At 41.2% G+C, this 23,276-nt stretch overlaps 1 protein-coding gene across 1 annotated transcript; it reads left to right on the top strand.

Annotated features, from left to right (window-relative positions):
• Positions 1-1,906: 1,906 nt before the first annotated feature.
• On the top strand, positions 1,907-23,183 carry ints6 (integrator complex subunit 6). Its single transcript, XM_040034802.1, has 18 exons — positions 1,907-3,294; positions 3,433-3,510; positions 4,126-4,275; positions 8,634-8,723; positions 9,611-9,794; positions 12,713-12,838; positions 13,157-13,308; positions 14,833-14,985; positions 15,738-15,870; positions 16,078-16,172; positions 16,288-16,398; positions 18,416-18,631; positions 18,971-19,097; positions 19,239-19,381; positions 19,489-19,675; positions 19,988-20,359; positions 20,994-21,087; positions 21,414-23,183. The coding sequence occupies exons 1-18, from the start codon at positions 3,184-3,186 to the stop codon at positions 21,505-21,507; spliced, it is 2,616 nt and encodes an 871-aa protein (XP_039890736.1). The 5' UTR covers positions 1,907-3,183; the 3' UTR covers positions 21,508-23,183.
• Positions 23,184-23,276: the final 93 nt, after the last annotated feature.

Raw genomic sequence — 23,276 nt, 5'->3', positions numbered from 1 at the left:
ACTTCCTTTGAACAAAATAAAAGTCCTTAGTTGAGTTCCGCTTTTGGATTTTCACAACAAAATATGATAGATATTAGATAGATATGCTTTAATTAAAATATAAAACGATACGATGACAATATCTCAAGTCTTGTAAGCAAAAATAATAAAGTAATATCAACAAAACGTTTTCTAATGAGGCCCTCTGCAAAGTGTGGTTACACTACTACAACGTCTGCCATACAAGAAAGAGTTAATCATTTTGAAGCAAAAAAAAGCAAAGAAATCAGTTTTAATTGGCCGTAATGAAATATATAGAGCAAATACTGTTATGTTAAAAAGCGCAAATTATGACACGTCAATTTCCCTTTACCAAAGGTTTATAAAATGTGACAGATGTCTTTATTAAAGGGGTGCCACAGTGAGGTCGACAAAAGACGTTATCCCGACTTTTAGACACCTCTATTGGCTCAGGGTGAGCTATACTTTATTATTAGTTGCATTAATTTCCATAATGCGACTTTCTTCAAACTAGTTTTGTATTTTTTATACGCCATAGATATGGTACTATATGTATAATGTTATTGATTACTATAAATAGCCAGTTTGGACATGAGTAGAGATAATCTTGATGACTGAACTGGACTTTAGAAATAAAACCAGATTAATAGTTGGGTCACTGATAACTTCAGAGAAGAAAAACTCTACCAACATTACTTTTTTCACGAACCACTTACTTTCCAGGAAAGAGCTGCAGGACTGCCTAGATCAAAAATGCAATTATAGGTCGTTTATTAGAACCTCATAATATACTCATAACACTAAATCTACAACTTTCTAAAATCTATTGAGTGGAAGGCTATACCACATTTCCAGTTGCATTTAATAATAATGTCAATGATAATAATAATAATAATCGTATATCTAACTATCTAAGGTGATGCTTTTGGATTTTAACATGCAGCACTAATACTAATAGAGCAACAACTTCCTGTATGAAGCAGCTCAGACATGGACCGGAAATTTGTGTTTGGCTTGTCCAAGTAACTTCACATATGTTCTTGACTCACCATAAATTGTGATCAAGATTCCTTCATAGTAAAATGTAGCATTTCCGGTTCTGACTTTCGTAGTAAAACTACAAACTATGGAGGGGGGGGGAGAGACTTTCATAAGTGGAGAATTACCACTACCCTAATAATCAATATCCATTATGTTTGGAAATGACGCTTTGTGCTAAAATCAACCAACACAAGAATGTGTTATATATAATATATAAGTCTGGGAAACTGTTTCGGAGAAGCAGTAAAACCTGTAATATAACAGTTGCACAAGAATGTGTGTTTTAAGTGTACACTTAATACATTTTAGTTACATAATCTTTGAGCAAATGAAAAAACACTGCAATAGTGGGATGGCAAAAAGAAAGTTGAGTCAGTTAAACCTGCATCAGTCAGAAGATAGTTGAGTGTTTTGCTTGTTACATTTTAAACTTGAAAGTTAAGAGACCCAGAATTGCGAAAGAGGAAGAATGAATGAATGAATCTGTGGAAAGTTAATTAATCCGTCAAATAACAAAGTCAGAGAGGCCCAAACAGAACAGAAGTATCTCAGATTGGTGCTTAACCGGTTACTGTGCTGCTGTGCAAGCTACAATAAATAGCTGGTTTATAATGACAATAAATGTTATTGCAGCTGCAACTACAGTTTATCACACCTTCCACAATTTCGTCGTTAAGATCGCCAAACCACATTAAAGATTTTATTGTGAAAAACGTCAGTGACACACCGGAAGATAAATTGTGTGTGTGTGCGCGCGCGCGCGCGCGCGCGCGTGTTGCTTCACATCAAATAAGAAGCACACAGACGTTCCTCCGCTTTGCTATCGCAAGCCACCGGATGGTTTCGTCTTGTTTTTGCGGAAGTGATGATATTTTCCAGTCAACTACATTATGTAAATTGTATTGCACAATCGTGCGCGTGTGGCTGGGTGTCATGTAGCATTAAGAGTGAACTCTAATCTGTCAAAAGGCTTATGTGTAGCACGTTTGATGATATTCTCTGTGCAGTAACAGTTGAGGCATTATCTCACATAACTACAGATCAACAATAGCAACGATAGAAGTGTGATTCTTATTAGCGACATCTCTCTTTGTGTTTGTTTGATTGTTTCTGTGTCTTTTTATTTCCTTTTACCTGCAAGTATGTCGTTCTTTGGCTATGGAAAATAAAGACAAAGTACAGACATTTCAGAGCTGCAGGGTGTGTGAGTGCGTGTGCGCGCATGTCAATCCCAGCGACTATTCAGCTAAACCTGTTTTCCTTCAGAGAAAAGGGGAGTCTTTATTTGGTCATCACATGAAAACCGAGTGCCATAACACCCGCGAGTAGTTTCTTTTTGCCCTAGGTGCATTCCTTGGTTGATATTTTACAGTTGTTTTTATATGATAGTGCCTCCAGTTTATCTCTCTATAGTCTTGAAGGGTTGTCTTTCACACTAGCCCACGCCCGCGCATAGGATGAAGTAAATGTTGATTATGTAATCAGATCTAAGAGCAGACACATGCCTGTTCCTAAATAACAACACCTCAACAAACTGCGGTAAGGCTCCGATAAAAGAGCGCATCGCCACATATGCTGTATTCTTTATCACACAATGTATGTACAGAATATTTTCCTTGCATTCCTGCCTCTCGGGCAAGCAAGCATGCGCATGAGACGGTCTGCTTTGGCCTTATTTGGATATGGTAATGAGGAGCCTGAGACCGCCAATAAGAAGAGAGTGTATATACACGTGACACTGCAAGACCGCTTGGGAGGCGGGGTCAGGCGCGGAGCTTAGGTTAAAACCAGTGGACAAGACACAGCGCATTCAGTGTAGGGAGAAGCAGGGACTCACTGTGAGGGGGAACTTTGTTACTATGAAACTTAGGAATATTTTCAAAATATTGTAAAAATTATCAAAATCCCTCGTGAATCCATAACCTGCCCCTAGGGTTTGAGGTTTTTAGTTTAGTTCGCCCGGAAAGGGCTTCTACACTCACTATTCTTACACTTTTTTGAAAGAATGTGTGAGACAGACAGTTAGCCAGCTAGCTAGCTAGCTGAGAGGTGATACAGGCGGCAGGAGAACAAAAGATTTTTTTCCGTTTTGGCCGGTTGTACTGACACCAAGTCCATGCAGAACGTGTCATTACCATCACAATGCCCGTTTTACTTTTTCTGATAGACACGTCCGCTTCAATGAACCAGCGCACCCATCTGGGCACTACCTATCTGGACATAGCAAAAGGCGCTGTTGAGACTTTTATGAAGGTACTGTAACCACGGGACACATTAATATTGAGAGATCCCGAGCGGGAATGCAGTTCAGTTCATCGTTTTGCTGTTGCAAGCTCGCCTGTCAAAGCTGATCTCTCGATAACCGTAAATAATTCTCTACTATTTCCACAGCTCAGAGGGAGAGATCCGGCGAGCCGAGGGGACCGGTATATGTTGGTAAATTTTGAAGATGTTCCGTTCGGGATAAAGGTAGAGTTTGTTTTCGGGTCATGTCCGGCTTTACATTGCGCAGATTGACTGTCCTTCCATCGCTGCACCACGTTGTGATCACTACATCAACTGTGTAGAGAAAAATCTTCAGGAGGAGCTTTCATACCCCTTTTAAAACATGGCCGACATTTTGTTTCAATGTGAGCAGCAAGGAACTCTGGGTGTTATTTATACAGCGAGGTGATATCTAGGAGGGAGGGAGAGTAGAGGAGGAGGAGAAGCGGGGATGACAGACTAGCCTACTTTACTTCTTTAGACCAAATTGCCACTTTAGTCACTGCACACATTGCGACTTTGCTACTTTGCGATTTTCTGATCTGGAGCCGAGCGCAGCAGCCTGGTAGAAACGGATCAACGTCCTGTGGCTGCAGTGCTGTCAAATTATTAGTCTGGGCAGATAGAGAGGAAGCGACCTATTTAGATATTTATTAGCTCAGACTCTCAATAAAACCAGTGAAGTTAACCACTAGTTTCCTTAGAAGTTGCCTGCTGGTCACAACAGTGGGGTAGTTATTTAGCTTTGTGCATGTTATTAACCAGCTGCTATGTTGTGTTTTGTTTGGTTTTTTTTTTTTTTTTTTTTTTTTTTTAAAGGCTGGATGGAAAGAGAGCCATGCCACATTCATGACAGAGTTGAGGAACCTCCAAGCAACTGGACTCACAACTATTGGCCAATCCTTGAGGAACGCTTTTGATTTACTCAATCTCAATAGATTAGTGACTGGGATAGACAACTATGGACAGGTATGTAGCAATGAAACAGGTGGAGAAGAAATCAGGCTCATAAAGTGCTAAATGCCCAAACAGACCCACTTCACCCACCCGCCTACCCCCCCTCACCCCACCCCTTTCTGCTATCTCCCAGTCTTACAAGCATCAACCACTTTCATACTGTGGACCCACACATCCTCAGCCATACGACACAATCATGACAGCAAGTCCAAGCAGCAGGAGCAACGTAGCTTTCTTATTTTCTTTCTTCCCCCATCATTGATTAGTAACTTTAGTTTGTGTTACATATGTCACTGCTCTCATCAAGGACATGGAATTATTACACCTGTAAATGAGCTTTTAAGCAAGAAAATGCATTATGTTTTGAAACTTTGAAAGGATCTATTGCAGGCTCTGTCTGCACAAATATGCTATGAAAGCTAGATGCTTTTTAAAAATATATAAATATAGTTTAGTTGTATATAAACTAGTGTAGGCTTGTGTCACTTCAGCTTTATGGCCAGTTTGTTAAAATGCACTGGATTATTATGAGAGGTGGTTCTAATATTTATATCTATTATTTAGTCCATAAATGGTCTGGCCACTCTGTGGTGTGTGTGTACGTAAACACAAAGCTAAACATAATTTTAATCAAGCTGGGATTTATTTTAGAGCTTTGGAATAAGACTTTTGCAGTTTTAACCAGGTCAGTCTAAATTATGTAGTTTCAAGCCTGTCAGAGGACTTTTGTGCTTTTATGATGAATCACTGGGCGAGGTGGTAGAGCGGGTCATCTACCGATCGAAAGGTCGACGGATCAATCCGCGGCTCCTCCCGTCTATGTGTCAAAGTATCCTTCGGCAAGATCTTGAACCCTGTTGCCCCCGATGCATCCATCAGAGTGGGTGTGCGTGAATGTTTGGTGGAAGTGCTTAGCTGTAGATAAAAGCACTGTATGAATGTGCGTGTGTTTCTGATTGGGTGATTGACAGATGTAGTGAAAAGTACTTTGAGTGCTCAAAAGTGAGGCGACAGGCGCTATATAGCAGTACCAGTACCACGGATGCACAGTCATCTGTACCATGATGAACATACTCTTTTGTTTTTATCTTTTGGTTAATGTGAATGCTCACTGATGCTGAGATTGAAGACTGTCGCCCTTTTCTTTGTTTCGCTCAAGTCTGCTTCAAAAATGGGGATCCATCTAACACGACCACAAATGTGAGGATATTGAAAAAAGCTCCTGGATACACGCTGACGGAAAAATGTGGTTTACTTTAAAATTATCGATGTTATTCCAGTTGTATTGTGCAGCTTAGAAAGATTTCCATACTGCAGCTTTACGACACAGTGGGCCTGATTTACAGCTGTAAGCTATTCACATAAAACTCATTCAGACTCAGTATTGCTAAGAAATATTCTCCAAGCCCACAAAGTCTGGAGCTAGTACAGCGTGATGCTGGCCAAGTTCCCTCTTCAATTTAAATCCAGTATTAGTAGCTAAACGTAGATTTGCATGATAAAGTTTCAGACCACCACTCTTATGCCAGCCCACTGACTCATGTGTAACAGATGTTCAGATCTGCCTTTAGCTGTGCAGGGTTGCACAAAGTGACCAGAGAAACTTGACTTTGGTTTAGTCTCATTAGAAAAAGAAAAGCTGAAGGCAACAGAAAGCATATTGCTTGCTATTCAGCATCTCACCTTCTTGAGATTTTCTCATCTCCTGGCCAGCGTTGAAACTGAAATGCAATTTTTTTTTGCATATGAAACAAAGTGGTCATTATTAATGTAAGCTGTGAAGTCTAGCCCATACCCAGTTAGAGTGGTAGGTGAATCTGCACGCTTGTGGTTGATACAGAATCTGGACATCTGTTTTCCTGTGCGGAGGTAAGTGGGGGAGTATGGGAGCAGTAATGAATGTTTAATTAGGCATTTCCTGAGTAATAAACAGAAGATCCCTACCAGCCCAGGTAATGCATACATGCATAATGCATGTCAGACACTCTTTGGTCGTTTGAAAAAAAAATACCAGCGACACCGTCAGACTGTCCGATTTTGAACACACAAGCCAAGGTCGAGGTTACTGCGTCCCGCGCTGTCACTGCTGACCTCTAATTACAGGTTGATTTGACAGTGGCTATAATTTAATGACTAGTTCTCTCTCCTCTGCCTATTTCCAGCAGGAGGCTAGGCAACTACTAGTATGGAGTGCATGTATGTAGTTTATATATGCTTAGTATGTCCTTTACAAAAGTGGAGTTATTGTGAACATGGGCTGTAATTTAAAATGTGAGCTGGTGTCCCTATAGCCCAACACAAGTGTTTGGTACTCCTAGAGGATATTTTAACGTAACAAATGTGTGTGGGCAGGAAATGCTGGTAACACTAAAAGCTAGAGGAATCAATGAACTTGAGTCAAAATCTAAAAACCTTTCAGTACGTCATCTAACTGATTACACAAGTGTAGTGGTGCTTAATAACTCCCGTAAGCTGTTTCTGCTGTCTTCTGTTTAGTTACCATTTCCTTTTAAGTGAGGGTTTACCATTTGACCAGAGAAGCGTTTCAAGGGAACTAGGAAGAGGGCACTTCCGCATGAAAACACATCTAAAATGACTGTGTGTGCGCTTTTCTTCTGTTTTCTTATTTAAAGGGCCCTTTGTATCATAAGTCAGTGCTCCACGTCGTCCAGCGGGTGGAGCCCTGGGGGGTTAACGGGGGGAGATGGGGGAGTTAATATTGCCCTGGAGTGCCTCAGTCTACAGTAACAAAGAGCGCTCCAGGTTGCCAGGCATCTGAAACGACTCTCCCCTGGGAGATGAAGAAGGGTATGGAGGTAGAGGGGGGAGACGGCCTGATCCTGACACTGATCAGTTTCATTAAGAGCAATGAAAGAGCAGAAGAAAGGATGAATGTGAAGAAATGATATGGCCAGTGTTGTTTGGTGGTAAGTTAGAGTGTCAGCTGGAGTGATGGCCGGCGCTTTAATGGATCTCCATTATCATGGCATTGTGGAAAGCACATCACAGTAGCGGTAGCTGACTGCATAGACGGGTCTTAAACATGATGAATTACCTATTATTTCTCCATTTACTAATGTAATATCTCATTATCATCATTAACCAGTTATAAGAAATGCCCACTGTGTTTTCTTCTCTTTGAAAGCACAAAGAGATGTCTTCAGATGACTTGTTTTTATCTTTCAAATTACCCAAAATATATAGATACTGTCTTGTCTTTTACATGAAAAGCAGCTGGGCACATTTTGAGAAGTTGTCAAAACGCTTTATTCTTACACCGGCTCCCCTGATAGGCTGTCGTCATGTGTCATCTATTTTTAATAGTCGCATTTGGCTTTATTTAACCACGAGTAAAAGCTCCGGCAGCTGATATGACATGGATAAATTCATCGCTTGACTGGCAAGTTAGCCCGATCATCAAGTCAGCATGCCAACTAAGTGCTCGATATCATGAAGGAATTTTTTGAGGGGGGGAGGGGGGGGGTTGCCAGGTTGTCATGGATACCTGCAGCACAGTGGGGTCTTGGTAGTATCCTGCTCTGTTTACTTTGGGCCGTTTATGTGACTGGACAGATGCATCATTCAGCAGAAAGCGCAGCCTACAGGTAGAGCCCAAACAGTGTGGCTCCACGTCCATTAATAATGGCTCTGCTGTCAGAACAGGAGGCCCTTATGGAGTCACTGTGACTCTGCAGTGAAGTCCGGTTTGCTGGCAGCACTTGTCAGTCTTTGTTGAGGGGTTTTTTGTTTTCTTTTACGCTATTACCTCACCTAGTGGCTCTGTGGAGATCCCACAAGGCTGATGCACAGTGATAAATGCAGTGCTGCTCCAGTTTAATTTCATCAGAGTGGAGCGCTGATGTCATGAAATATCATGGGGTCCAGCAGGAAAGAGGTTTCGTGTAGCTCCTCGGATAATGAGCTCTGCTGTTGTGGAGTATAGAGTGAACATATACTGCAGACACTAAATACTGAACTCTTACTCTGTTTGTTTTCCCTTTGAGTCAAGGTTTTCTATTTCACACACGCTCCTTAAATATGTCCCGTGTAATTTATCTGCTGTTTGTAATGATGCATTTACGGTGCTTATTTATGCGTCGGATCGCAGAAGGCCATAAAGCCACACTTGCTAAATACAGGTATTAATGGTGATCACGTCTTTTGTAAGCACAGTTTTAACAGATGTGAGAGCAGCCCCCCTATTTTTGTGTCTTGTTTTTTTTTAGCTTGTTTGTGTCTTTCTCATTTCTTTGTGCAGGGTGACCCTAAGTTGCCTCTGAGAGTCTGAATGCTGAATTAATTCGGCATGGTTTCGTTTTTCATTTAGTCTTCAATATGTCCTATTTTTTTCTTTTCTTTTCTTTTTTTAGGGAAGGAATCCTTTTTTCCTTGAACCTGCCATCATCATCGCAATTACAGACGGCAACAAGTTGACCAGCAGCGGCGGTGTCCAAGATGAGGTCAGCCTGCATCTCCAATCAGGAGAGCGTTCTGTTTGTTTGGGTGATACTTTAGGAGTCTAACCGCACCACGTCAAACTTTACCAAACCCTCGTCCTTTGACTGTGATTAAGATGGCTAAAGTTTAAACCACAGAAGCTCTACTGTGAAGTGCTTTATCATATTGTCCACTCACATAATAACAAAGCTGCTTTTCATGCTTAGAAGTGTTATCAGTAGCTTTGTTATTATTGTCTTAGAAACAGAGAAGTTTGATGTACTTACTTATTGATTAATCATTTGGTCCTAAAACATCAAGGAAGACAACTTCCCCAGCTGACACATTCAGCAGAAAAAAACCCAAAAACCTTAATTTATTCTCATCAAAATCTAAAAATACCAATGAAGAGTCTCATTTGAGTCCAACACCAGTAATATTTTTGGCATTTTTATTGAATTTATTAAAACAGCTACTTTTTAATCATTGATTGCACTTCCTGTTTTGACTGATTAAACACTTGATCTTGAAAATGTAGAAAATAAAGAAAAATCATTGCTCAGTATGAAAATGCACTATTTCTTTTCTTTACAAATGCAGTAAACAGTCATGTTTTCAACCTATGCAAACAAAAATTATATAGGCAATTACTTTTAAATTCCTTTAGCCCAAATTATGACAAAGGGTATAACTGCAAGGTTAGAAGTGCGAGCTGAGCCCTCCGTGCCACTTTAATACCCTGTAAATGAAGGCACTTTATCAATACCGCCGTAAAAGTGTTGTTCATTTATTGCCCAAGTTTCCCCACAGTAGCCTAAAACAAACGGCGATATTAGAGAGAACAGCAACACAGTAAATCTGTTCTAACGCAGGTCTGTCATCTCATCCTGTGATCTGTTTCATTGTCCAGCTACATCTACCTCTGACCACGCCGCTGCCGGGCAGCGAGCTGACGAAGGAGCCGTTTCGCTGGGACCAGCGTCTGTTTGCTTTGGTGCTACGTATCTCCGGCAACGCTTCGGTGGAGCCCGAGCCCCTCGGCGGCGTCCCGTCTGACGATTCTCCAATCACCCCCATGTGTGAGGTCACTGGAGGTAGGCGGACTGATACGAGCTGCTGGTTGTTGTGTACTTACAGATCAGCTCTGATAGGCATTTCTCAGCTTTTAAGTACACTCGGTTTGCCTTTTGTAGCTCTGGAGTTTATGTACTGATTCATATGCTTTATATGCCGAAGTTTCAAAGATGATTTAAGAGCATTTAAAGACAGGACAGGTTTTATGGAAGAGCTGCACCATGGGTAATGCAGTCTGAAGTGCTTGTCGGGTACTTCACTTTAAGTTGGTGATGTTAAGGAGTTGTTGTTTTTTTTAAATTATTATTATTGTATCACGCATGGAAACATGACCAGCATACAAGGGATTACGCAATTAAAGAAAATAACATAAGCCAGGTAGAGTAGGCTGTAGACATACATTTTAAATGATCGCATGAACAGCCTAAGATTAAGAAAACCATTTTACTGCTTCAGTTTAGCCTACAGAAGTAAAAGCTCTTTATTCTGAGTGAAAAATAAACAGATCAGATGTTTTCCTCTTGGAAGTGTCAGAAGCTTAAATTTTAAAGCAGAGCCCACTTCAACAGGGGACAGCCCTGAGCGGTGTCTAGGCACTGTCTTGCTCAATATTCAGAGTTGTGCTTAAGGATTGCCAGAGAGGTACCTTTAACAGCCCAATGCAGCTACACTGTGCTCTTATTTTAACCCCTGCTGGAGCTATTGTGGAAGGGTTAAGTGCTTTGTTTAAGTGTACTTGGGTAGTAATTGCTGATTAAGGTTAGAATGACTAGATTTTCCCACCTGGTCCATAATCGGACTGCCTTTGTCCTGCCTAAGTCCTGTCAAGAGACTTTCTAGCCAGCGATTTTGATCTGTAATCCCCCCATCTCCAGCCAAAGTCCGGCTGCCAGAACATTCACTTATAGAAGCAGACTTTTATCCCCTCTGTCTCCATTCCTCACGTAGCTTTGTTTTGGAAGCAGCTGGCAGGAGGAACGAACTAGAATGATGCTGATGGCAGGTTAAGATTAACCCATGCACACATATAGAGAACAGAGGACTCCAAAGCTGCGTGTCGCAGCCGGTGGCGCTGAATGCAGAACATGACACAGGTCCATTGTCAGCGGCAGTCTACAGTACATGCTGCCTGTCCATTACTGCTGATGGCAGACCTGACACAAAGCCACAGCCTATTGAAATGAGCGAGTGAATGGGTGCACAACAAGGTCACTCGAGGTGAAGTTGAATGACAGGAAGGCTAAGTTAGACTAGTCAGTTGTAGCTTTGAAAGATGGTTTTTCTGACTTTTTAATTTTACACATGCGATTGATGGCGTGACAAAAACAGCAAAGAGAGATTTTGACCTTTCAGAGTCACATTTCATGCAAATGCACTATTTGCATGTAGTGTAAATGGCTGATATGGCTGCACAAAGATGAGCAATATGTAAAGAAGAGAGCTCTTGAAATTGCACTGCACCAGTAGCAAAGCACTTCATAAACAGTGTAATGTAGTGATCCTTCTTAACCCCTTTTATTCTTGTTCATTTGATTTCTCTGACATTGAGGTGCATTACATAAACACCAAACTGCTGCTGCTGCAGTTTTTGTTCTTTTAAACACAAGTTTTAGTGGGAACTTTTAATCCTCTGTGTCTCTATCTGTAAGTTTCGGAGACAAAGATTAAGTCTAGTCCTAGAATGAGTGAAGAATTCGATGAAGCTCTTCATTGGAAAAAGGTCTGAGAAATCTCAGCTCAATTTATTTATAATTTTTGGTTAATTGTGCTACAGTCACACCAGAGAAATCAGTTACTGGAGACTCCGGCATGACTAAAATTATTGCATGCAATGAACTTGAGATTGTGTCTGAAATGGTTGCTGCTAAGACGAGGACGAGGTGTACGAACACTTCAAAGAGACTTTGGTGTGTCAACGTAGAGATAAAATGTAATAAGATGGAGTCGGTCTGCTATGAGTTTGTGATTCAATGGGTTGAAGTTAAAAAAAAAAAAAAAAAAAAAAAAAAAAGACACACTGCAGACAAGTTGCGTTCATTGTTGCAGACTGACTCGGGTTGATGCAGTCTGTCTGCATCTATATTATTTCCAAACCTTTGTCAATCTCTCTGGCATTAATTGCAGTCAGCCCGAGTCGGAGCGCAATTGTTTGGAGACAAGTTGCATCCCACTAAGTAACCTGTGCGATCACCATGTGTTTGAAAGTCATCACCCAGAGACTGAGGGTGGTGCACGTTCGACCTCTGGACGAGTTGGTCGCCAAATGCAAACATTTCAATGAGATGACCCAGCAAGTAGCAATTTATTTTCCCCCCTAGTTTCGGTTAGATTGTTTTCCTATTTTTACCCTGGCACCAATCAACAGAATTATCAGACTTCTGTATTTTCCCTCTTCTGACTCACTATTTTTTATGGCTCATTTAGTCTGCAATTCAGTCTTAACCCTGTTCCAGCAGCAGCATGCAACTTTTAGCAGACAAGCTCTAATAGACCCACTGTACACTGTCTGACCTGCACCAAACAAAGCAAAGAAGACACAATTAGAAACTAGCTTACGAAAAATGTGGAACATTTAAAGCCAGATGTTATTTCTTAATTTGGTTTCTAGTATCTGCTCTAAAAAGTACAACAAATTATTATTAATTAGGAGGGGAAAAATCACATTATAATGTCAGGATCTAAGTGGGAGGGTCTAAATAGACAGCTTTTTGCTAGGAAATTGACAAAATGTGAAAGCATGGTGAAAATGCATCCCGTGTTGTTTCTGCTGCTCCCAGTTGGCCCACAAATTCTATTAATTAAGCTTTTAAACGGCTAAACCAAAAAACATTTGAAATGATCCACAGTCAACCAAGGAAAAACGTTTAATTTTAGCAACACCATTGACTCGCTCGTGTTTTGGGATATTTATACTTACAGACGTGTGACTTCGTTACAGGTCGTTCTTACAGTGTGTTCTCCCAGCGTATGTTGAATCAGTGTCTGGAGTCTTTGGTGCAGAAAATCCAGAGTGGAGTAGTGATAAACTTCGAGAAGACGGGACCTGACCCTCCTCCGCTAGAAGGTAAGACACACCTCTCTTTGTTTGTTTTTGGGTTTTCTCAAGTTGAATTGTCTTTTATTATAAAAGGAGCTTTTTGACATGTGCTGTGCTGCATGCGTTTGAATAGTAGAGGAGCTCTTTGCTCTCTCCCACTTGGTGTTTGTTTTAATCCATTCTGAGCTTTTCTTTCCTGTTTTTCATAAACATCTGGTGGGTGTCACTGTTTAAACTCCTGCTTTCATATTTAACTGCTGACACACTTGTCTGATGCATTTTGTTTCATGCTGCATTTCATAAACCCCTTGTTTTTTGTTTTGCTTTGCTTATATTCCTGCACAGACACTCCAGCTGAAGTGGTGAAGTCTGGTCCGCAGCCTTGGCACTGCTGTCACAAGCTGATCTACGTACGACCTAACCCTAAAACTGGTGTTCCCATCGGGCACTGGCCCATCCCCGAAGCCTTCTGGCCAGACCAGAACTCCCCCACATTGGTAAGAAAGTTGCAGAAGAACCGACAGAAATATGAGATAGGAAACAGGTATCTGTCAATTTTTGCAATACATAATCTGTGTTACTGCAGCAGATTAATGAAATGACAACCTAGCTTAGTAAAATAAATACAATGTCACAGAACAAAAGAGCCCAAAAAGGTAAAAATAATATTAAAGAAGAGACTTTAAAGCCCTATAGTTCCTTTCTTGTATTTATATTTTGGACAGTATTACTCTTGACAGCAGAATACACTTATAATTCTATAAAACTTAACAAAGATGTACTTTATTCCTAATTATTTTTTAATAATATAAGTCTTAATAGCCAAAAAGTGACCATATTTACAAGACTGGTATAGTGTTATTAGCTACGGCTAGCATGCTTGCTTAGCATGTTGGCCTTAGTGGTGTGCTAACCAGTGTCTGGCTAGTTTTATGGCTAATTTGTGCTAAGTAACAGACTAATAAGTTTTCAACATTTCACTCTCTCAGGAAGTACAAACTTCCTGATAAATAAAATACTTCCTTTAAAAATGCTCTTAAGGTCTCCAACAGCAGAAAACATCACCCAGAGGTTCAGTTCATTGACTTATATTAGCTGAGGTGAGGCCTAGCAAACAAGCAAGTACAAGAAGACAAAACTCTGTAATTTTGTTATGAAGGGGATAAATGGCTACAGGGTTTGTTTGTTCTTTTTGTTTTTTTGTTTTAATTTTGTATCAGGCTTTTGTAGATGTCATAATTTAATTGCTAACACTGGTTATTTTAGTGGGAGTCAGTGGGGACTGACGCTCTTTTAGAAGCAGCCTGCAGTGATACAAAGTAGCCGTATGCTCAATTATGAATCTTAAAATAGAAAAAATGTGAGAACAATAAAAAGAAAGGCACTTACTAAGTTTATTTTTTCATGTTTATTAAAAGGCAAAACAAATCTATTATAGCTGTAATGTGCCTTCAGTGGCCATTAGATGATAACTCCTCCACAGGAGTTACAGGATTCAGCCCCACACATTGTCACTTTCATTAAACAACTTTTCTTCTTCCTGTTTGTTTAACAAGAATAATCAGTCACACTAATGTAACAGTGCCACACTCTTATTAACTTTAACCATTTATTCCATAGCAAACAATGACTAACTCGTGATAACACAGGGGTGACGTCAAACTGGCTGCAGTGATGTCACAGCTACACGAATGTGCAACAGCCCAAGCACAGATGAGCTGTAATCAAAATTAAACAAACAAAGAAGTACTCATTATGATAGCTCATGCATTGCATGTTAGCTATCATTCATAAGCTTTTCCTCTGCACACACACATACTCTCTCAGTAGAAATAGAAGTATCAGCAGCCAGACGTGATTCTTTTTTTCCCGAACTGTATTCAGACGGTCAACTTTGCGCATTGCTTAAACTTAGCTTAGATTAACAACACCTACTGGTGTTATTAGGCGCCAGCAGGTGTTGTTGATCTTCTTTAATATTTACCATAACATTGTGTATCTCTTTCTGTGTACCTTCCCAGCCTCCCCGCTCAGCCCACCCCCACGTCCGTTTCTCCTGCGTGGATGCTGAACCCATGGTGATAGACAAGGTGCCCTTTGATAAGTATGAGCTGGAGCCGTCACCCCTCACACAGTACATTTTGGAGAGGAAATCACCGCACACCTGCTGGCAGGTACAGCACCATCACAGAAACCACAGAAAATAACAGCTGTTGAGAAGAAAGTTTGACATTAAAGCAGAAATCTGTGTTTTTAATCTTTACAGCCAGGTAGACAAAGAGGATTTTAATCTCTCACACATGGAACGTGTTGCATGCATCCTAACAGCAATGTGATAAGTACTTGATTAGATGTTCAGACATATTGAGACATTGATGTGTGGTTTCAGGTTTTCAGTGTACCAAAAAAATAAATAAGGGTGGCAAATGAAGCGATGATTCGATAGCCCGTCGGCATGCACAGACTGAGCTTTAGCACATGTGATTAGATCGAAACATCTTGTCTCTGCTGGTACCCGCACACCAAGCTTTACCTGGTTTGTGGCAGGAACCTGAAAGTAAAGTTTGTCTCTGTATTCATCACTCGTATATTGATTTTGGTGTTTTTCGCCATGTTTGGCATGAGTCATCATCAGAGATGAGGTGGCAGACTTTCAGAATGACTTTTATATCAGCAATTACAAGAATCACGCAGTGAAAATATTTTCCTGACACTGACCAGATGCAGTGTTATGATATCGAAGGGCTAATAGTAAGTGGTAAGCAAGGAAGTGAAATTTACTTCTGTAGGATATTTAAAACCAAAGTGGCTTTAAAATGAAACCTAAAAACAACTCAGACAGCATCAGCTGGTTCTGTTTTTGTTTGCTGATTGAAAAGTTCAAATGTCACAACTCACTTCCTGATTTTTCTCTTTGTTTTTTCAGGTGTTTGTATGTAACAGTGCCAAGTACAGCGATCTGGGGCAGCCGTTTGGTTACCTGAAGGCCAGCACAGCTCTAAATTGCGTCAACTTGTTTGTAATGCCCTACAACTACCCCGTACTTCTTCCGCTTCTGGGTAAGACCTGTGCATCCACCTCATTTTTACTCTCGCTGTAGGTGTTGATGGGGAGTCTTTGTTTTGGGCTTTAGAAAATTTAAACGATCTGCTGCAATAGCAAAACAAATGACTATTTTTAAAAAAAAAAAATCAGTTTTCTTAATAAAACATGTTCCTAATTATTGAATTTTCTTTGCGTGATCTGTGTTTGATTGTTTTCCACAGATGACTTGATTAAAGTGCACAAGTTCAAGCCTACCATTAAATGGCGACAGTCCTTTGAGAACTACCTGAAGACGATGCCTCCGTATTATATTGGGGTCAGTGGCCTTATTATCACTCTTCAGCTTTTCATTAATGGCTTTTTTTGTGGTTGTTGTTGTTAATGTACAAAGCTGTGCCTGCACTGTTCTTACTGCTGTGTTATTCTCACAGTCGCTAAGAAAGGCTTTAAGAATCATGGGAGCACCGAACCTGCTAGCTGACAACCTGGAGTATGGTCTGAGCTACAGCGTGGTTTCCTACCTGAAAAAGCTCAGTCAGCAGGTTAGTTGTTAATATTAAATCTACTCCACAAAGCTGTGCTTGTTGCAGTGTCTGTCAGTTGTCAAGCCTTTCTGTTTTCACTAAAGTCCACACTGATGGATTTTTATAGTGTAATTTGTAGTTTTGGATTATTTTGGGTTTTTTTTCTAGTTTTCTTAATTAAAAAAAAAAAAGAAAAGAAAAAAAAGATAAACACCAGTTTAGTTCAAATGTTTTATCTCAGTTTGATTAGTATTTTAATATCTTAATTTTGGTTTACAAAAGTAACTTGCAAAGAAACCTGGTTTTATCATGACATTTTTATACTCACTGGTCGCTTTGTTAGGGATATCTGTTCAGTAAGGGTTATATCTAATCAGCCAATCACATGGGAGTACCTCAGTGCATTTAGGCTTGTAGACGTGGTCAAGGCAACCACTCATTATTATCAGGGTGTGCAGAAGAGCATCTCTGAACGCACAGCACGTCATACTTTGAATCAGATGGGCTACAGCAGCAGACGTCTGATCTTGATGTCTCTCCTGTGGCTAAGAACAGGAAACTGAAGCTGCAGTTCACATGCACTCACCAAAACCGGAGAATAGAAGATTAGGAAAAGGTTTCTTGGTCTAATGAGTCTCTATTTCTGTTGCGACAGTCACTGATGGTAGTGTCAGAATTTGACATAATCAGCGTGAAAGCATGGATCCATCCTGCCTTGTGTCAGTGGTTCAGGCTTCTGGTTGTGGAGTGATGCCTGATTTGGACTTCTTCAGGGAGTCTTTGTAGAGCCTACAACAGAACTTACATAAGTGGCTGATGTCATTGCCGACATTTATGCTCGTGTGTCCCAGCAGTCTCCCTCCAGGAATTTGCTGAGATTATGGTCCTTATATTAATGCTATGATTATTAATCCTTACATTGAGATGACGATTGTTGTGAAAACTCAGCTAAAAACTGCACAGGAGGAGTCGACTGCGCCAAGCAGCCCAGTCATAATAGTTGTGGGTCACGTCAACCTGGCATGTTGTTATGTTTTTCATGAGGTTACGCTCTAGATCATAAATCCTCTGTAATGGTGTAGGAGATATTTTCTTGGCTCACTTTGAGCCCGTAGTACCAACTGAGCATCGTTTAAACACCACAGCCTACAGGAGTGTTGTTGCTGACCATGTCCATCCCTCCTCCTGACAATACACAACCTCACAAAGCTCAAAACATCTCAAACTGGGATCTTGAGCATGAGTTCACTGTAATGGCCTATTTGTACTGTCCTAATTTTCTTTAGCATTGATTAAAAAGTTAAAGGAAAAAAAGAACAAATGGCTTTAAATACAAAATCGATATCCACGTCAGTCAAATCATCTTCTTTCATTCATTCACTTATTTTTACTGAGTGCTTTAAATTGCACTCAAAAGACATGACAGGCATTTGCAGAGAACGTCTGTTAGCAAAGTTATACTTGATAAATAGATAAACTGAAAATGCTCCACTAGATTTAGACTTTGCATCAATACACTGTCAACTGAAACAAAGTCTCTTGGCTGAGTGGGGGGCAGCTTGTGTACGAGTCCACGGGCTGATAAATCATTTTGTGCTTTGTGCTGCTTTTCTCTCTGTGTTCAATTCTCTGTCAGCGGCTACATTTTATGACGAAAGAACAGAAATGTTTATTGTGTTGGAAAGTGTCACAGCGATACCATCACATCCTTAATTTCTAACTTACTGTTATTTTAATGGTTATTTGGTATTAGGCACCAGCTGTTTTTGTTGTTGTTGTTTTTTTAATACAAATATGTTTTATGCTATTACAGCCGTCTTTCCTTGTGCCAGTCGTTCTTTGTACCCACAGGATAAACACTTATAAAGCAGCTTATAGCTTTGCACAGCTGCATTGTAATGCATTTTAAATCTTATCTTCAGTTTTACGTGTTGCTTATTAAGTTCCTGCATTTCCTTTTTTCCTGCTACAATAATCAAGACACCAAATAGGAAGGCATTTCTGACCAGAAAACCTAATTTCCTCATATTTTCAGACAAAAATCGAGTATGACCGTCTGATCGCTTTGATTGGGAAAAAGCAGCCACCGGAGCCTGGCCTCAAGGTGCGATGGCGAGGCGGAAGTATATCTCTAGCCCAGCGTCGGGACTTCATCCAGCAGCTACAGAATCTCACAGGAGAGGCCCCAGCCCTGCCCATGGAGCTTAACCCCAAAGAGTTTCAAGGCTTTCACCTGGCACTGCTCAACAAGGTAGGGTTGGATTATTATCTGCATTTCTTCAACATAATCACATTCATCATCGGGAACTGTTCTGACATGATTACACACATGAGCATTGGTTTTTACTGTTGAGCGACTGTTTAGATTCGGTTGGCGAGGAGTTCCTTTTTGAAATCTCACTCTGTGCTCAGATTCTTCAGGCTTCTCCCCAGCTGCCCTCCTGAGGCTTATAGCATTGCTGTGCTTTTATGTAGTTGGTTTGAGCACTTGAGGGCTTTTGAAAAATGGTCCACGCTCTCAGAATGCATCTGTATATCCACTCTCCGGTGTCGAAACTACAGCGGTGTTTCTGTCTGCTGTCATCCTCAGAGCCTGAAGCCTCAGAGTTTTAGGAATCCGTACGACATCCCCCGCAGCCACCTGCTCGACCAGCTCAGCCGAATGAGGAGAAACCTTCTCAACACCAGCGTCTGCACTGTCAGAGGCCACGACTCCGGTACCCCGCTGTGCAAATCATTTTCCCCACACTTATTTGGCTGTGATTATGCTACGTTGTGAAAATAATTTCAGCGTAAGAAGCAGGTTGGATGTATTGCTGTTCTTTCCATTTTTGACAAAGCATCTGTTTCCCTTCCAGACCAGCTCCACAGCGTGCCAATCGCCCAGATGGGAAACTACCAAGACTTCCTTAAAGCTGCTCCCCAGCCTCTTCGAGACGCAGACCCCGAACAGCCCAAACGGTTGCACACATTCGGCAACCCCTTCAAACTAGACAAGAAGGCAAGTCTCTTTTTTACTCTTCTTGTTTTCTTATTAGTTACAATGACAAATGTAAATTAACCACTGAAAAACACTCCGATGTACCATTTTCCTCACTTTCTTTACAGGGCATGATGATCGACGAGGCAGACGAGTTTGTGACCGGCCCTCAGAACAAGGGCAAGAGACCTGGCGACAGCAACAACGTGCCGGGCGGAGGTCCAAAGAGACGCCGGTGCATGTCACCTCTGCTGCGATTGGGTAGAGCCTACACCCCTCCAGTGTCCCCGTCTGCGAGCCCTCGACACTCAGCAGGTACGATCTAAGAGACAGTCGCACATCTTTTCTACTAATACTGTAATTCTTAATAATGACTGATGGCATGCTTCTAGTGCCGAGTGTACAACAAAGTGTACTGGCCTAATAATGATTCAGTGATTATGGTATCTTAAGAAAAAAGCACCTTTTTTTTTTCATAAATTTAGGGTAATTGGTCAACAGAGGGTAGATTTAACACACAGAATATAAAACTCAAGGCAGGAAAAATGTGGGGTTATGGCACGACCCGTCCTACACAGCCGATCTGGATTACAGTGAATGTTTTTGGTTTTTTCCACCTTTCTGTAGACATGGACGTTAACGACGGTGCACCAGAAGCAGACCTGATCATCAACCACGTGGATCAGAACCACTACGGCTCAGACCGGAACTCTGACTCGGAGGTGGACCGTCCCTCGAGTCCCACCGACCTTCAGGAGAACCACACTGCTGCGGATCCTCAGGCAATGCGGCACAGGGATGAGGACGAGAACGGGCAGACCCATCCAAGCGAGCTGCCACTGGGCAGCGAGGGAGGAGCGGAGATGGTGCTGATGGACGACCAGGTGCAGCACTACATTACGCCTTCAGCTCTGAAGAAGCACATTCACACCGAGACGACGAAGGTCAACAATGAGCTCAGGTCGCTCATCACCAAGGAGATCAGAAAACCTGGCAGACGTATGTATCCAAACCTGGTCTATAGGCAGGGAGGACAAAATAATAGAAACGGAGAGCAGCTACCACTAACTTTAAAGAGCTTTTTTTTCTCATATGTAACCATGGTAGCATCTAAAAGTCACAAGTGTGATTGAATCATCACCTAAACAGAGATTCGAAGCTTCAGCTTTTATTGCAGGGCTGTTAAATTGAAGATGCTGCTTTGTATTTCATTCTTCCTCGTTACATCTTTGTCTTGTTTTTGTTCCAGAAGAAACCACATAAATGTGGTTTTTCATGGCACTTAAGCTTTGGTTTGTCCAGAAACAAAGCTGTTTTTCTCAAAAACAAAGCTAGGAAAAACAGCAGGTTTGCATATCTGTGTGTAAATTTAAAGAAGCAAACTTTTTTTTTTTCTTTCTTTATCTCCTCTGTTGATTTGACCGTACACGTCAAACTAACATTGGACGTCACTCTGGACTTTGAAAACGTGCTGTGGAATGTTTTTTTTTTTTTCTAGTTTCCTTTATGAGTGAGAACGCCTTTTATCTTGTTTATTATTAACATTCAGCTGTACACATACAAAGATCTGATTCAGTGGATGTGCTCTCCTTGAATCGACTGAACCTCGTTCGCTTTGCTTTTTCTGTTTCAGACTACGAGAAGATTTTCCTCCTCTTGAAACAGATCCAGGGCACTCTCGACACCCGGCTCATCTTCCTCCAAAACATAATCAAAGAGGCAGCCAGGTACAAAGTTCAGCCCTCCTCCTCTGATGTCAGAGCGTTATTACCTCTCCCCTAATTTTTTTTTTTTTTTTTTTTTTTTTTTTTACTTAAAATGAGCTGCAAACAGAAAAAGGGGACTGTCTTTTTTTTATAAGCTCTCTTAAAGTAAAGAGCAGCTGTATCCTAGCACCAGGAGTCTGCATTTAAAACATCTGCAGTTTCACGAACCGAACAAAATGCAAAGAAACAAAAACGTATCATAATTTTCTGTTCATGATCTCCTTTGCTACAGAGTTGTTTTTAAAAGGCAAATGTTAACACGTGTCATTGCTTCTTCTTCTGCAAAGGTTCAAGAAGCGCGTTCTCATCGAACAGCTGGAAAACTTCCTCGAAGAGATCCACAACAGAGCCACTAACATGAACCACGTGGACACGTTCTAACGCGAACTCATTCCCAAACTGAACTTACTGGTAACCAAACCGGGCAACCCTCCACATCCCCCTCAAACCACCACTCCTACTGTACCAGGGGCCCCTGCAGAGATGAGACAAGGCGGCATCCAGCTCCCAAACCATCGCTTCTTCACTGGACTCCTTCATTCATTTAATGAGCATTATGCTTGTGTTGTTTGCACAGTAATCCTCAAAGACAGTACTGACCCTGAGTAATGCAGATGCATTTTTCAGACTTGCAAAAAAAAAAAAGATGAGCGAGGAAGCACATATCGCTGCAGGTGAAGTGTGAAGGTGAAGGCCTATGCAATGACGTGTTTGTCCTGTGGACAGTTTGTACGGGAAGGTTCTCTGAACCCGTCCTCAGATGTTGCCCTTTAATTATTCAGCTCCCTTCATCAGATTTTTCTTTTCTTTTAACAAATGTGAGTGGTTATCTCTCAGACAGGGGTGCTGAAATAAACAAGGGCATTTCTGGAGAGGGTCAGATGACAGCCTGTGTGTGGATGTAATGTCATGTGACAGTGTGATTGGACTGATAATGAAGGGTATATCGGCACGTGTGGTTGTATTTTCAGACAACTCAGGGTCAAATGGGATCCAGCGGAGATGCTCATGAGAGACTTTGCTCAAAGTCACGATTCAACTTTATTTTATTTTTCCCCCCCATGGTGTTATTTCTGATTTGTGGAGGATAAGAGTCCGGCCGTTCACTTCGCAATTGTTAAAATTGACCTTCTGCTTTCCACCAGATGGACTGCTGAACTCTCGAATCAGAACAATTGGGCTTGAAACATTGAATCTGATAACGTGTAGTCTTCCTGGCAGACTGATGCTATATCAGTAGTAGCTTAACTTTTGGACTAAACCACCAGTTCCTGTTCCCTTTGCGGGGCGGGGGGGGGCGGCGAAGAAAACAGATCCACAACGATCGTTGCATCTGGAGACAGTCAACTTTAAAAAAACAAAACTGTCTTTTGCAAAGTAAAGTCGGGAAAAACAAAAAGCTCAGGAACTGACACATTAATGCATCACAATCAGCAATAACATCGGAGCCCTCCTCCCTGCCCTTTCACTTTGTTTTAGCCTGAAACAGCTGATATGCAACACAAACGTCTTGTCTGGTGGAGTGTAGATGAACCGAGGTGTCGGATGCCAGCCTGTCCCAGCGTGCTGGCTGCTGCCAAATAACTTAACCCAGCCCCTAAACTCCTTTTTCCGCCATGAATCTCAAAGCAACTTCTTACCACTTAAAAGCAAATGCACTTGTGTACATTTGAGAATCTTTATTTATGTAATTTAAAATGGAAAAAAAACAGCCTTTAAACTTTTTTTTTTTTTTTTTAGGTCAGGCTTGTTTAATGTTCTCCAATTTACACAAATAATGTCTAGAGGTCAGGAGTTGATTTCAGACTCAGAGGGCAGCCCTCTTCCGCTCCCTCCCTCCTTGGACAGGGACCAAAATCTGCCATACTTGTCTTTGTTTGTGAAGAGGCCGCTACCAAAAGAGTATTTTGAATACACTGTAAAGATGTAAATAACCCTAGAGTACTATTTAAAGAGAATGTTCAGTGGAAAAAAAAATGGCCTTTTTGTAAGTATTTCCATGAATAAAGCTTCTATTTTACACTGTGAAGGGCCATGTAAATAAAGTGTTCTGTAAACATGCGAGTCTGCCTGCTTTTATTTACGCACGTTGGCCGTTTCGGAAACGTCGCGTCAAATGGAAAGAGGATCGAAACACCGAAAGTGTAAAA

Source organism: Simochromis diagramma, unplaced genomic scaffold (assembly GCF_900408965.1).
Source record: "Simochromis diagramma unplaced genomic scaffold, fSimDia1.1 OVJJ01000091.1, whole genome shotgun sequence".
Taxonomy (NCBI): Eukaryota; Metazoa; Chordata; class Actinopteri; order Cichliformes; family Cichlidae; genus Simochromis; species Simochromis diagramma.
The sequence above is the reverse complement of the archived record's forward strand: the minus strand, read 5'-3'. Positions and strand labels throughout refer to the sequence as shown.

Excerpts from the sequence above, each read along its gene's own strand:
- ints6 (XM_040034802.1), top strand. The coding sequence starts at position 3,184 with ATGCCCGTTTTACTTTTTCTGATAGACACGTCCGCTTCAATGAACCAG. Across the intron at positions 3,511-4,125 it reads ATGTTCCGTTCGGGATAAAG|GCTGGATGGAAAGAGAGCCA; the intron begins GTAGAGTTTGTT and ends TTTTTTTTAAAG. Across the intron at positions 8,724-9,610 it reads GCGGCGGTGTCCAAGATGAG|CTACATCTACCTCTGACCAC; the intron begins GTCAGCCTGCAT and ends TTCATTGTCCAG.